Source organism: Aulonocara stuartgranti (genome assembly GCF_965226115.1).
Source record: "Aulonocara stuartgranti genome assembly, chromosome: 3".
NCBI classification, from domain to species: Eukaryota; Metazoa; Chordata; class Actinopteri; order Cichliformes; family Cichlidae; genus Aulonocara; species Aulonocara stuartgranti.
Window position 1 is genome coordinate 52,342,527 of NC_138941.1, and position 12,177 is coordinate 52,354,703.

General features: G+C 37.7%; 1 protein-coding gene across 1 annotated transcript; it reads right to left on the reverse strand.

Moving 5' to 3' along the window:
• Positions 1-9,582: 9,582 nt before the first annotated feature.
• LOC309703110 (uncharacterized protein) lies at positions 9,583-11,944 on the reverse strand (the record flags this gene model as incomplete). The annotated part of the gene is made up of 5 exons (XM_082527821.1): positions 11,817-11,944; positions 11,296-11,462; positions 10,940-11,191; positions 10,237-10,693; positions 9,583-9,599 (listed from the first exon to the last, which is right to left on the reverse strand). The coding sequence occupies exons 1-5, from the start codon at positions 11,884-11,886 to the stop codon at positions 9,583-9,585; spliced, it is 963 nt and encodes a 320-aa protein (XP_082383947.1). The 5' UTR covers positions 11,887-11,944.
• Between the last annotated feature and the right edge of the window lie 233 nt (positions 11,945-12,177).

The window sequence follows — 12,177 nt, forward strand, 5'->3', positions numbered from 1 at the left end:
GACGGACACCCAACCGCATATGCTTCAAAGACACTGACCCCAACAGTGGTTAACTATGCACAGATCGAAAAAGAAGCGTTTTCACACCTACATATTGAATTGAATTGAAGTGAATTGGAAGAATTAGAGATTTGGATGGATGAATAATTGATTTATATTTCACTTATTTTTAAACAAGTTTCTAAAAATGGATTGAGCCCTTCAGCAAAGAAGAACTGTTGAAAAAGATGTTAGTGTTAAAGAATTTCAAGGGTCAATGTCTCTATGCGCTGATTTCTGTATGTGTACTTATTTACTGTAGGGCTATGTTCCTTTTTGATTTGACACATAATCTGTCTAGCAGGCAGATGAAGCCTAAAAACATTTTTCACTCAAAATGATACGCAGATAGTACGATTAAAATAAATTCAATGGGCGCTCACAGACAATTACATAGGTCTTAATGTGTGGTGCTACAAGGTATAAAAGTATGAACAAAATAAAAACATTTTGTTACTCACTTGTTTCTTGACTGTGACAATATGTCACCATTCACGTAGGAATTAAGAAAGGAAACCTAGAAAAATGAAAAAACGAAATAAGAATAATGGGAAACAGGGAAATTAAAATCTTTTAAACATTAGTGATTTACATTTAATAGTTGGAATTTTACTATTTAAATGTTACAAAAGAGATTAGGGATTGGGATCTTACAGTTGGAAGGATTTAGTGAATTTTATCCCAACTTACCTCTATGTAATTCCACAATCTTCAACTGAAACACTAACAGCTCTGCATATAACCTACGGGGATCTTAGCATTCAGATCTTCCAACCCATCATGCCCTCTGCTTTTATCATGTGATCTCTTACCAATAGTGTATATCAGAACTTGGAATGGAGGATTACTCGTTTGGAACTTTAAATGTAACTTAACTAACATAATTTGCATATCTTCCTTTGGAGATGTTGTTAGTGCGAAGTATCACTCATTTGAATTTATTACTTATGTTATAAAACAAGTTTACATTTTGAACCTAGAATGTCTTTTTAGCATAAATCACATTTGAAATTGGCAAAAAAACAAAAAACAAAAACAAAACACAATTCCCCTCTCGCCCATAAGGGCGTTTGGTCTTACTTATAATATAAGTATTATATTATAAAATGAGGTTTAAACTTGAACCATGAATTCCTTTTTAGCATATATTGCATTTGTAATTTGGCAAAAAAAAACACCCAAAAAACAACAATTCCCCTCTCACTCAGGGCGCTCTGTCCGTCAAGCTCAGGTCTGCTACAAGAAGCCTGGGAGCTTGAGGGCCCTGTGCAGTATTCAATTCATTTTAGGTCAATTTTATTTATGTCGTGCCAAATCACGACAACGGTCACCTCAAGGTGCTTTATATTGTAAGATAGACCCTACAATAATACATACAAAAGATGATTGAGATACAAAAGTATCTTAGTTGTTCCTAGGACTGTGCCCTCTGTATTTCTCAAGCTTCTTGTGTTCTTTCTTCCTGATGTTGCTGTCATTCGGAAATGCTACGTCTAACACTACAGCCATCTTCTTCTGTGATTTCCACAGAAGAAAGAAAACAGTAGAAGTCCAGTTGGTTATCCATCAACATTTTTTCTGTCTGCATCTAGAAGTCCCACAAGATTTTAGTTCGGTCATTCTCCACGACCCTAGTGGGCGTCTCCCATTTTGACTTCCAGGCCATATTGGCACAGATGTTCCTGTGTACTATTCCAGCCACTTGGTTATGATGTTCCATGTATGCTCTACTTGCTAGCATCTTGCACCCTGCTGTTATGTGCTGGATTGTCTCAGGGGCATCTTTACACAGACTTCACATGGGGTTTTGTCTGGTGTGATAGACCCCAGCCTCTATGGACCCTGTTCTCAGAGCTTGTGCCTGTGCTGCCATGATTAGGGTTTTGTTAGCAGCTGGATAGCGTATGTATGTATATGATTAATTTGTAGTTGACAATACTTTGGGTGTCAGTAGGACTACCAAGACACTGTATCAGTAAGTATATCATTTTATCTACTTTATTTAGACTTACCCACAACACTGGTCGTAATTGTTGTATTGTTCATAATGTTTGCACTCCGTGCTGATTGTCCCTTGGTTGAAAGCATGCCTGGATCTAAACCTAGTCAAGCTGGTCATGTCAGTACAGACCACAAGTGTCATGGAGGAGTTTGCTGATATGTTCAAGGGCATATTCCCAGGAGAATGCGACTTACACATTGACCCAGACGCCATGCCCGTCGTGTGTCTCAATCCAGAGAAATGTGTCATAGGTGCCACAGAAGTGAGTTACTTTGGACACAAACTCACCCGGGAGGGCATCCAGCCAGACCCAAAGAAACTACAGGCCATCAAAGACATGCCGCCTCCTGAGAATAAGAATGAGCTAGAGACAATGCTTGGAATACTCTCTTTGCAAGCTCCTTTGACTTGGAATGGCGAACTACCTGTCCAGATTCGCACTGCGACTATCAGAAGTGAACGCACCGCTGCGTCAGCTGCTCAAGCAAGACTTGGAGTTCGTCTGGGATCAGAATCACGACAGAGTCTTCCAGCAAATGAAGCATCTCATAACCAGAGAACCAGGCCCCATACTGGCATACTACGACACGACCAAGGAGCTACACCTACAGGTAGATGCATCCAAGTATGGTTTGGGAGCTGTGTTGATGCAGGACGGACACCCAACCACATATGCTTCAAAGACACTGACCCCAACAGTGGTTAACTATGCACAGATCGAAAAAGAAGCGTTTTCACACCTACATATTGAATTGAATTGAAGTGAATTGGAAGAATTAGAGATTTGGATGGATGAATAATTGATTTATATTTCACTTATTTTTAAACAAGTTTCTAAAAATGGATTGAGCCCTTCAGCAAAGAAGAACTGTTGAAAAAGATGTTAGTGTTAAAGAATTTCAAGGGTCAATGTCTCTATGCGCTGATTTCTGTATGTGTACTTATTTACTGTAGGGCTATGTTCCTTTTTGATTTGACACATAATCTGTCTAGCAGGCAGATGAAGCCTAAAAACATTTTTCACTCGAAATGATACGCAGATAGTACGATTAAAATAAATTCAATGGGCGCTCACAGACAATTACATAGGTCTTAATGTGTGGTGCTACAAGGTATAAAAGTATGAACAAAATAAAAACATTTTGTTACTCACTTGTTTCTTGACTGTGACAATATGTCACCATTCACGTAGGAATTAAGAAAGGAAACCTAAAAAAGTGAAAAAACGAAATAAGAATAATGGGAAACAGGGAAATTAAAATCTTTTAAACATTAGTGATTTATATTTAATAGTTGGAATTTTACTATTTAAATGTTACAAAAGAGATTAGGGATTGGGATCTTACAGTTGGAAGGATTTAGTGAATTTTATCCCAACTTACCTCTATGTAATTCCACAATCTTCAACTGAAACACTAACAGCTCTGCATATAACCTACGGGGATCTTAGCATTCAGATCTTCCAACCCATCATGCCCTCTGCTTTTATCATGTGATCTCTTACCAATAGTGTATATCTGAACTTGGAATGGAGGATTACTCGTTTGGAACTTTAAATGTAAACAATGTAATTGACTTAATGGACATAATTTGCATATCTTCCTTTGGAGATGTTGTTAGTGCGAAGTATCACTCATTTGAATTTATTACTTATGTTATAAAACAAGTTTAAATTTTGAACCTAGAATGTCTTTTTAGCATAAATCACATTTGAAATTGGCAAAAAAACAAAAAACAAAAACAAAACACAATTCCCCTCTCGCCCATAAGGGCGCTCTATCCTACAAGCTCAAATCTGCTACCAGAGGCCTGGGAGCTTGAGGGCCATGCGTAGTATCTTGGCTGTTCCTAGGATGGTGCACTTCTGGACAGAGATCATAGATGATGTTCCTGGGATCTGCTGGAGCCACTCGCCTAGCTTGAGAGTCAGCACACCTAGTGCTCCGATTACCAATAGGACCACTGTTACCTTCACCCACCATTCTTCTCGATCTCTTCTCTGAGACTTCTGTATTTCTCAAGTTTCTTTCTTCCTAATTTTGCTGTCATTCGGAAATGCTATGTCTGTCACCACAGCTGTCTTCTTCTTTTATTCCATCACCACTATGTCTGGTTTGTAAGCCATCACCATTTTGTCCGTCTACATCTGGAAGTCCCACAAGATTTTAGTTCGGTCATTCTCCACGACCCCAGTGGGCGTCTCCCAATTTGACTTCCAGGCCGTATTCAGCACAGATGTTTCTGTATAGTTTTCCAGCCAATTGTTTATGGCGTTCCAAGTATGCCCTGCCTGCTAGTAGGAGTGGGTTTTGATTATTGATTTATTGATTAAAATCAATTAAAATTAAAATGTTTGTATGTGTATGTATGTATGTGTGCGTGTGTGTGTGTGTGTGTATATATATATATATATATATGTGCGTGTGTGTGTGTGTGTGTGTGTGTGTGTGTGTGTGTGTGTGTGTGTGTGTGAACCGTTCGATACAGTGCTTTCGGTTCGGTACGCATATGTATCAAACAATACAACATTTTTATTTATTTTATCAACCTTTCATCTGACGATGCTGTCTGTGTTGAGCGCTCAGTGGATCTGCGTTCGACTACTCCGCCTAGGCTCCACTGAGCGCAGCGCAAGCTAGCAAGACAGAAGCTAAACTCATTGCAACATGGCAACTGCCTCAACGCTACCCGAAATTGAACCTCCGCCATCCTCATTCAGATCTGGTGTTTGGAACTATCTTGGTTTTCATGTGAAGTATGACCCTGTTGGTAAGCGCATCATGGAAAAAAGTAAAACAGTATGTCGGATGTGCCACGCAATGCTCAATTTGTGGGAACTAGTGCGTTAGCGCAGTTAGCTCGTTAACGTCCAGCCCCAAGCACGGGCAATCTTGTTAACAGAGATTTGCCACGTTATGGCGTTAATGTCATTTTAACGTGATTAAGACTCGACTGTACACAGTGTTCGTGTTTTCCTCCAAAAACAATAAGTTCCGTTGGAGCAGTCTTTCAACGCCTCTCTCTGTGTCTCGCAAACAAAGTTGACCCACACAACAAAGTAAAGCTATTTTTTAGCTACGAGCCGACACAGAACCCACCGTATTAGCCAGAGGTCCCTTTACTATGGTTCGGAGCCGCGGACCTTCAGTAACAGTAATAAATCACACAGCAATAGTACATTCACGTTGTTGTAAACAGCATGATAATATATTAAGTAATCCAAAGTATTCAGAATACGTTACTCTCATTGAGTAACGTAACGGAATACGTTACAGAATACATTTTGGGGCATGTATTCTGTATTCTGTAATGGAATACATTTTAAAAGTAACCTTCCCAACACTGGTTTTGTGTTAATTCTGATTTTGGTATTAGTTCTTAGGGTTTGGTTCTTGTGGTTAGTGTTTGAGTGTTTTTATCAGCCCTACCTGTGTCGGTCCTCTATGTTCATTCACTATGTTCCTCTGCGTCTCTCTGTCCAGCCTTCCTCATCTCCCATCTCTGAGTTTCTCCCACTGACCTTATGTTCCAGGTTTGTTTGTCCTCCCTGTTTTTTTCATGTGTGTAATTGCCCTTAGCTGTATCTCCCAGCTGTTCCTTGTTCTCCTTGTGTATTTATTGTTTGTTTTACCTCCGTTTCTTGTTGCGTCAACCCCTCACAGTGTGTGTTTTCTCCCCCCTCCTAGTTCCCTGTGTTCCCAGTGTAGCTCCCTCGTGTCCTTGGTTTTTGATTTGAGTTTCTTGTTTATGGCTCCTTGTTTTAGTTCAGTACGTGTGTTTTTTCAGGCAATAAAGCTGAGTTCATCCCTCCTCGTGTATGAGTCCTGTGTTTGGGTTCTATTTCCTGTCAGCCACACAGTGAAACATTACAAATTTGGTGCAGTATCAACAGTTGTGATATTCAAACATTATGTAATGGAAAGAATTGCACCAAAATGAGTCAAAATGTGATGGGCCAAAATTATAATGTACTCACATGTATATATAGTGTAATTGCAGACTTACTAATCATTTTAGGTCTTTTAGACAGCAAGTCACATTTTAATCACACAGAACACGGAACTTTATTCAAAACAAATTATGTTTTTTCTTTCACAATGTGGATTTCCAAATGAGTCACATTTCACACTAATGTGATTCCTAAAGGATGATATGCAAATTAGTAGATTTGATTACACAGTTACTTTAATGACACATACAATTCCTCAGAAGTCATCCTCAATTCCAAGTCACAGTGTCTTATAACAGACAGCGGAAATCGATCATCTGATTTGCTAGTAGATAGTGATGTCAGCCAAAGTCTGGAGAAGTATAATTTGTTAAGTGGTGAGTCCAGTCAGCATTCTATTTATTATAATTACTAATTCTTATGTTTTTTGTTTCATTTTTTTAATCCCAATCAGTAGGGCTTCCAGTTTAGACATACAAATCAACAATTCTTCCAATTTTTTGACTGAAATCTTTAGAGCTTCCACTTATAGAATAAAATTCACTACTTCTTCCAAGATAGTAATAATTATTTCCTCTGCATGCAGCTTATCTTTGGAACTGGTTTCTGTCACAAGCAGAACAATAAGGACGAACAATGTCAGGTATGTACAAGTGTTGGTTCTACATATGTTTGATTTCCTCAGATTCAGTGGTCCCAAATGATTTTGTGTAATTAATTCAACAAACCTAATGAATTGCATTTGGTTACCATCCTTTAGGAATCTTGTTAGTGTACTATAACTTTAATCTGGAATTACAAAGAAAAGAATAAAACAAATTTTTTGAATAAAGGATTTTTTGAATCTACAGTTAAAATGGGACTTTTAATCTATGATTCATGTGCTATGTGCTTATGTGTTTCTTTCTGTTCTCAAACTGATCTCCCTGTGTGAGCTCAGTCTTGGAGGAGTTCTTTTTTCTCTTCGTCTTTCCTCGTGTTGTGGATTTTCCATTATTATACCTCTCGGACCTGTCTTCCCCATGTGATGTTTGTGTAATGTATGTATGGTCGGAAGGGTAAGCTGGCGCTGGCAAAAGGTCGGCACCCTTAAACCAATTTCCTTCGGGGTCAACCTTTGGGATCAATAAAGTTTTATTGAATTGAATTGATATGCAGACAGAATCCCAGCCGGTCACAGCACATGGCAGCCCCTCTGTGAGCCTGGTAGTGCTGGAGGTTTCTTCCTGTTAAAAGGAAGGTTTTCGTTGCCACTGTCACCATAGCTTTTGCTCACAAGGGCCATAGTAATTTTTTTTCTGTTTTCTTGATATTATTGTAAGGGTCGTTACCTTTCCAAGCAGCTCGAAGAAACTGTTGGTGGAATTTGGCACTATATGGCACTAAGCAAAACTGAATTGAATTGAGTTCACATCTGACAATAAATAATCAATCACCAACCAATTAGATATATATTTCTGACTAATCTTGACCTCTTAACTGTTTGTGTGTGTGTGTGCGTGTGTGGTGGTCATATTTGTATGTCTTGTCTAGCATTTATTTTTCTTTCCCATAATTAGAACTCCTTGGCTGCAAAGACAAATTTATGGTGGCGATTCTAAGTGTCTTTTGCAATCTTTTTTTTATTTTTTATTAATGATTTGTTGTATTCCTGTGCTCCATGAATTTACAGTGGATGGAACGTCATTGCTCTGAAACTGAGACCCTTGAAGAGCTGCAACAACCTCCCTGGTTCCAGCTTGATCCACTAACTCTGATTGGAGAACCTTCAAATAAATAGGAATACCCATTAGGAATTTTATGTGTAACTAATACAACTAACTTAATAACAAGATTTGCACAGCTACCATTAGGAATCATTTTATTTGAAATTATACCTTGTAAAAGAAATCAATAAACTTTGACTCTGTACTATTAAATAAAATGTTTCACAAATGCCCATTTTTTTCTTTTTAACTAATCTCACATAACTTTATTAATCCCAAAAAGGGCCATTTTTGTCTGCTCATTCACACAACCTATAAAAATTAATGATCATAAATATGAATCCAAACGACCCCTGTCAGCATTTAGTAGTCTAACAGCTAAAGATTAGTACAAATATATTACATTGCATTTTTTGCTTAGTCTTGGGAACAACAATGAGCATCACATTTGGATTCACCTGTAGTTTTCTTTTCTTGTCTGCATTTTGAACCACCATAAATCTTGATGTTAGACAACCTTTGACATCCCGCATTAACCCAGTGTGAGAATGAAGACACACAATTTTGATATTTGTAAAGAAATAAACTTTATTGAACTTCCTTTTAATCTGCATTTATTTACTTAGATGTATTTGTTGGAATGGAGCAGGAGAAAGACCACCATATAGAATAAAATGGTTGCAGCTGCAACTGCAAGTAGTATCCACCAGGTCAATGGATCCAATAATTGCCCACATGTACATCTAAAACATTTATGAGGATAGAATGTTAGTGGATGTATTCTTTTATTGTGGTAAGTATCTCTGTGTAACAAAGACAAACTGCTCTTGCCTGTAATGTTCTCCTGTAAGATTCTCATCTTGTAGGCTCAGACCAATGCGCACTTCATTGTCAGCATTTTGCAGCTGTATTTCCACTGCATGAAGGACAAATAAAAATCTTAGGAATACCATGTGGGACCACTGAATCTCAGGAATCAAACATATGTAGAACTAACACTTGTACATACCTGACATTGTTCTTCCTTCTTCTGCATGTGATGAAGCCAAGTTTCCAAAGATAAGACACATACAGAGGAAATAACCATTACTATCTTGGAAGAATTAGTGATTTTTATTCTATAAGTGGAAGATCTAAATATTAGAATGGAAAATCTGGAAGAAATATTGATTTGTATTCTAACAATTTGAAGAACTAGAGATTAATATCATAAAAATTATAGCATTAGTGATTTTGATTGAACTTACCTTGAAGCAAATCTCTTCCAGTCTGCTGTATTCTTACCACACTCTGACATCACTGCCCCTCCCACCCAAACTCATGACTATAAAGACCTTTCAGCCAATCACATTATTAATTCTGCCTATATTACCAGGTACTAGTACTTGGAATTGAAGATGATTCGCTTGGAGTCTTTTCTGTAATTATAATAAATAACATTCAGTGAATCTGTTTTGTGAATCTTATTAGTGTACTGTAACTTTAATCTGGAATTACACCTTTTCAAACAAATTATTAAACTTGTTTTTTTAAGTGTTGTTTTAATCTACAGTTAAAATGGGACTTTTAATCTATAGTGCTTCAAGTAGTAAGTAGGTATATAACAGTATTATATAAGAAGGATTACATTACAATGCTGCTCCTCATGTTGTGATTCAGCTGCAAATCTTTGCATTATATTCTTTTTGAATACCATGACTGTGGACTTTTCCCATCCTCCATCAGTGTGAGAAAGAAAACACAGGATTTTGCAGTTGAACAACAAGAACTTTATTGAACTTTATCTGAACATTGTTGTATATGAACATATGTGTGCAGGTGCATGCATGCTTGTGTGTGTGTAGCTATGTTTGTGTGTCTTTATTGGCAGTCATTTTCCTTTCCCATCAGCAACACCGTCTGCCTGCAAAGACAAATGAAGAGAGGAGATTCTTAGTATTTGATGCAGTAACTCATTTCATCTGATATTTCATTTCTTGTTGGCTGTGTTACTCTGTTAACTTACATTCACTGGCACACCATCATTGCTGGACTGAGGCTCTTTAACAGCTTCAGAAATCTCCAACTTCCTAGTTTCATCCATCTTTCATCGGTTGTTGTCTTTTTCTGTGGTCCATGTTTATCTCTGCCTATGTCCTCTGTGCTCATTCCTTTTATTTTTTCTGTAGTTTTTCTCACTACTCCACTGGAAACTTCTTGGTCTATGTCTGTTGTGTTCAACAAGGGACCATTTTCATCTTCAGCTTTGTCTTCTTCGTTATCTGTAGTCACTGTTTCCATACTGTTTTCATTTTCACTCAAACTTTCTGGCCTCAAGGCTTCATTGTCTTCATCTATTGTCTCTGTTTGTGTTTGGTTCACACCCTCAGTTGTTTCCTTTGGTCTAACAACTTTTTGTATTTGTGTTTGGATTGCATTTCTTTCTAAGATAATTTTAGGATATTCCCAACATTTGAACTTGTTTTTAAGAAACTGAGTATGACTATACAAGTCTCCTCTGTCCTTTGTGGCTTTTCCCTTTTCTTTAGCATTATCTTTACCTTTGGTGGATCCCAATGTACCTGCTGCTGTAAGGTCAATGTGTTCATGGTTATCATCATAATCTTCACTTTCACTACTCTCTGTAGTCACTTTTGCTCTTCCCCTGCCACTCTGTTTATGTCGGTGTTTTCCAGATGTGTCTGTGTCAATGGTGTTTGCGTGCTGTTTGGTCTTCTTTTTCACAATTTCTCCTCTTGTGGCATTTTGACTAGACTTTCTTTTCTTTGGTCCAGCATATCTTCTCTGCAACACATCTTCATTGTCTTCTGAGGTTGTAGATTCCTCAGAGTCTCTGGTTCTATTGTTCACAGCAAGTGCCTTTGCAGCATTGTTGCGGCACTTGAAGGCTTCGTCAAAGTTTAAATCTGCCTCATAAGGTCTCTCTGCAGTTGCGTCAGAATAGCACATCATCCGGTGGACTTGTACCTTGCTTTGGGTTCCCAAGGATCTCCCACTCTACAAATGTAAACATTAAATAATGTTATTAATTGCACTAACATTTGACATTTTCAAGGAGATTTGCAGAGCTAAGGACAGAACCACAAAAAGAAGTACAACAGAAGACAATAAAAAGAAAAAGAAATGTCCTTTCAACATTATAACACTGGGAGTAAAACCAGGAAGGGTGACTGTTTTATATCATCACTCTAAAAAGATAGGAAGGTAAAAACACTGAATCACCATAAAGTGGAAACTACTCACAAAAGTGCTGATGCTGCTCCTAATCATAGAGAAGTTTGGTTTTCCTGGGATACCAAACTTCCTCCATGCATCTTGGAACGATGTCAGCATCTTAGCATAAGGCCCTCCATTGGTGTTGGCAAAAATCAATTGTGATGATACACCAGGGTATCTGTGGCGGTGGTACACAAAGCGGTGAAACCATATGTATTCGTCTTTCGTTAGGGGAACAAGTGCATGGCCAAATGTTTCCTTGGTCTTGTGCTCTTTTACCTGTAAAAGAATCAGCAACTAAATTACATTGCACACAGTCATTGATGTCGCTGGTAAGAAAATATCTTTAATCAGGGAGAGAAATAATTGCTTAATGATTTTACTCTGATTATCCGCCGGCCATCACCATCCGCTTCAGCAGTGCCAACTTCCTCAACTGTCATATTTGATATGACGCCTCTTCTGTGCCCAGTTGTGCAGATGACAAATCCAGCCAGAAGACCATAGAACCAGTCTAGGTTCTCAGTTGTGGGATTTTTCTCAAGCTCGACTATTGAGTAACATAGAGGTTGCACAGTAAGACACAAGGGATAGGGAAGCATATCCATTATATTGCTATATACCCCCCCTAATATAATCCTATATAAACATCACAAATGCTACTGTTTGTATATGTATTATATATTTGAAGAAAAAGCAAAAGTCCAACAAGTGATTATAAATGAGCAGTCTGTTATAATTGAAAGCAAAAAGTTCTGTCATATATTTCTGTAAATCTGAGATTCTGAACTATATATACATACAGATTACAGCTGGTAAGTAAATATTATATAATTTCTCATTAACAGAGATATTATTGGGGTTATTAGAGTTGTCCTTATGGAGAAATGAACTACACACTTACCAAGTGCTTCAGGGATGTGTGTGGTGGCCTTCTTGAGAAAATCAGTGATGTGGACAGGATCTACAAGCATTTCTAAAAGACACAGAATGTTTTTATGTTCCTGCAGCTCCAGTCATGCTCATTCATGCTGCACGCAATGATGTAAATATAAAACAGGTTGTAGTTTAGACCTAATTTTTTTCAAAAAATTATTTTGTAAGGAAGAAGAACTGGCGACCAGAGCTCACAGTATATGAAAATGAATTGGATTGCCATTTTGAACTTAAATCTTACTTTCCAATCCAGAATATTAACCGTTTCAATTTATTTATCCTACTTCCTAAACTTTCCAAGTTTACCAAGCTTAGTACTGTGAAAAAAG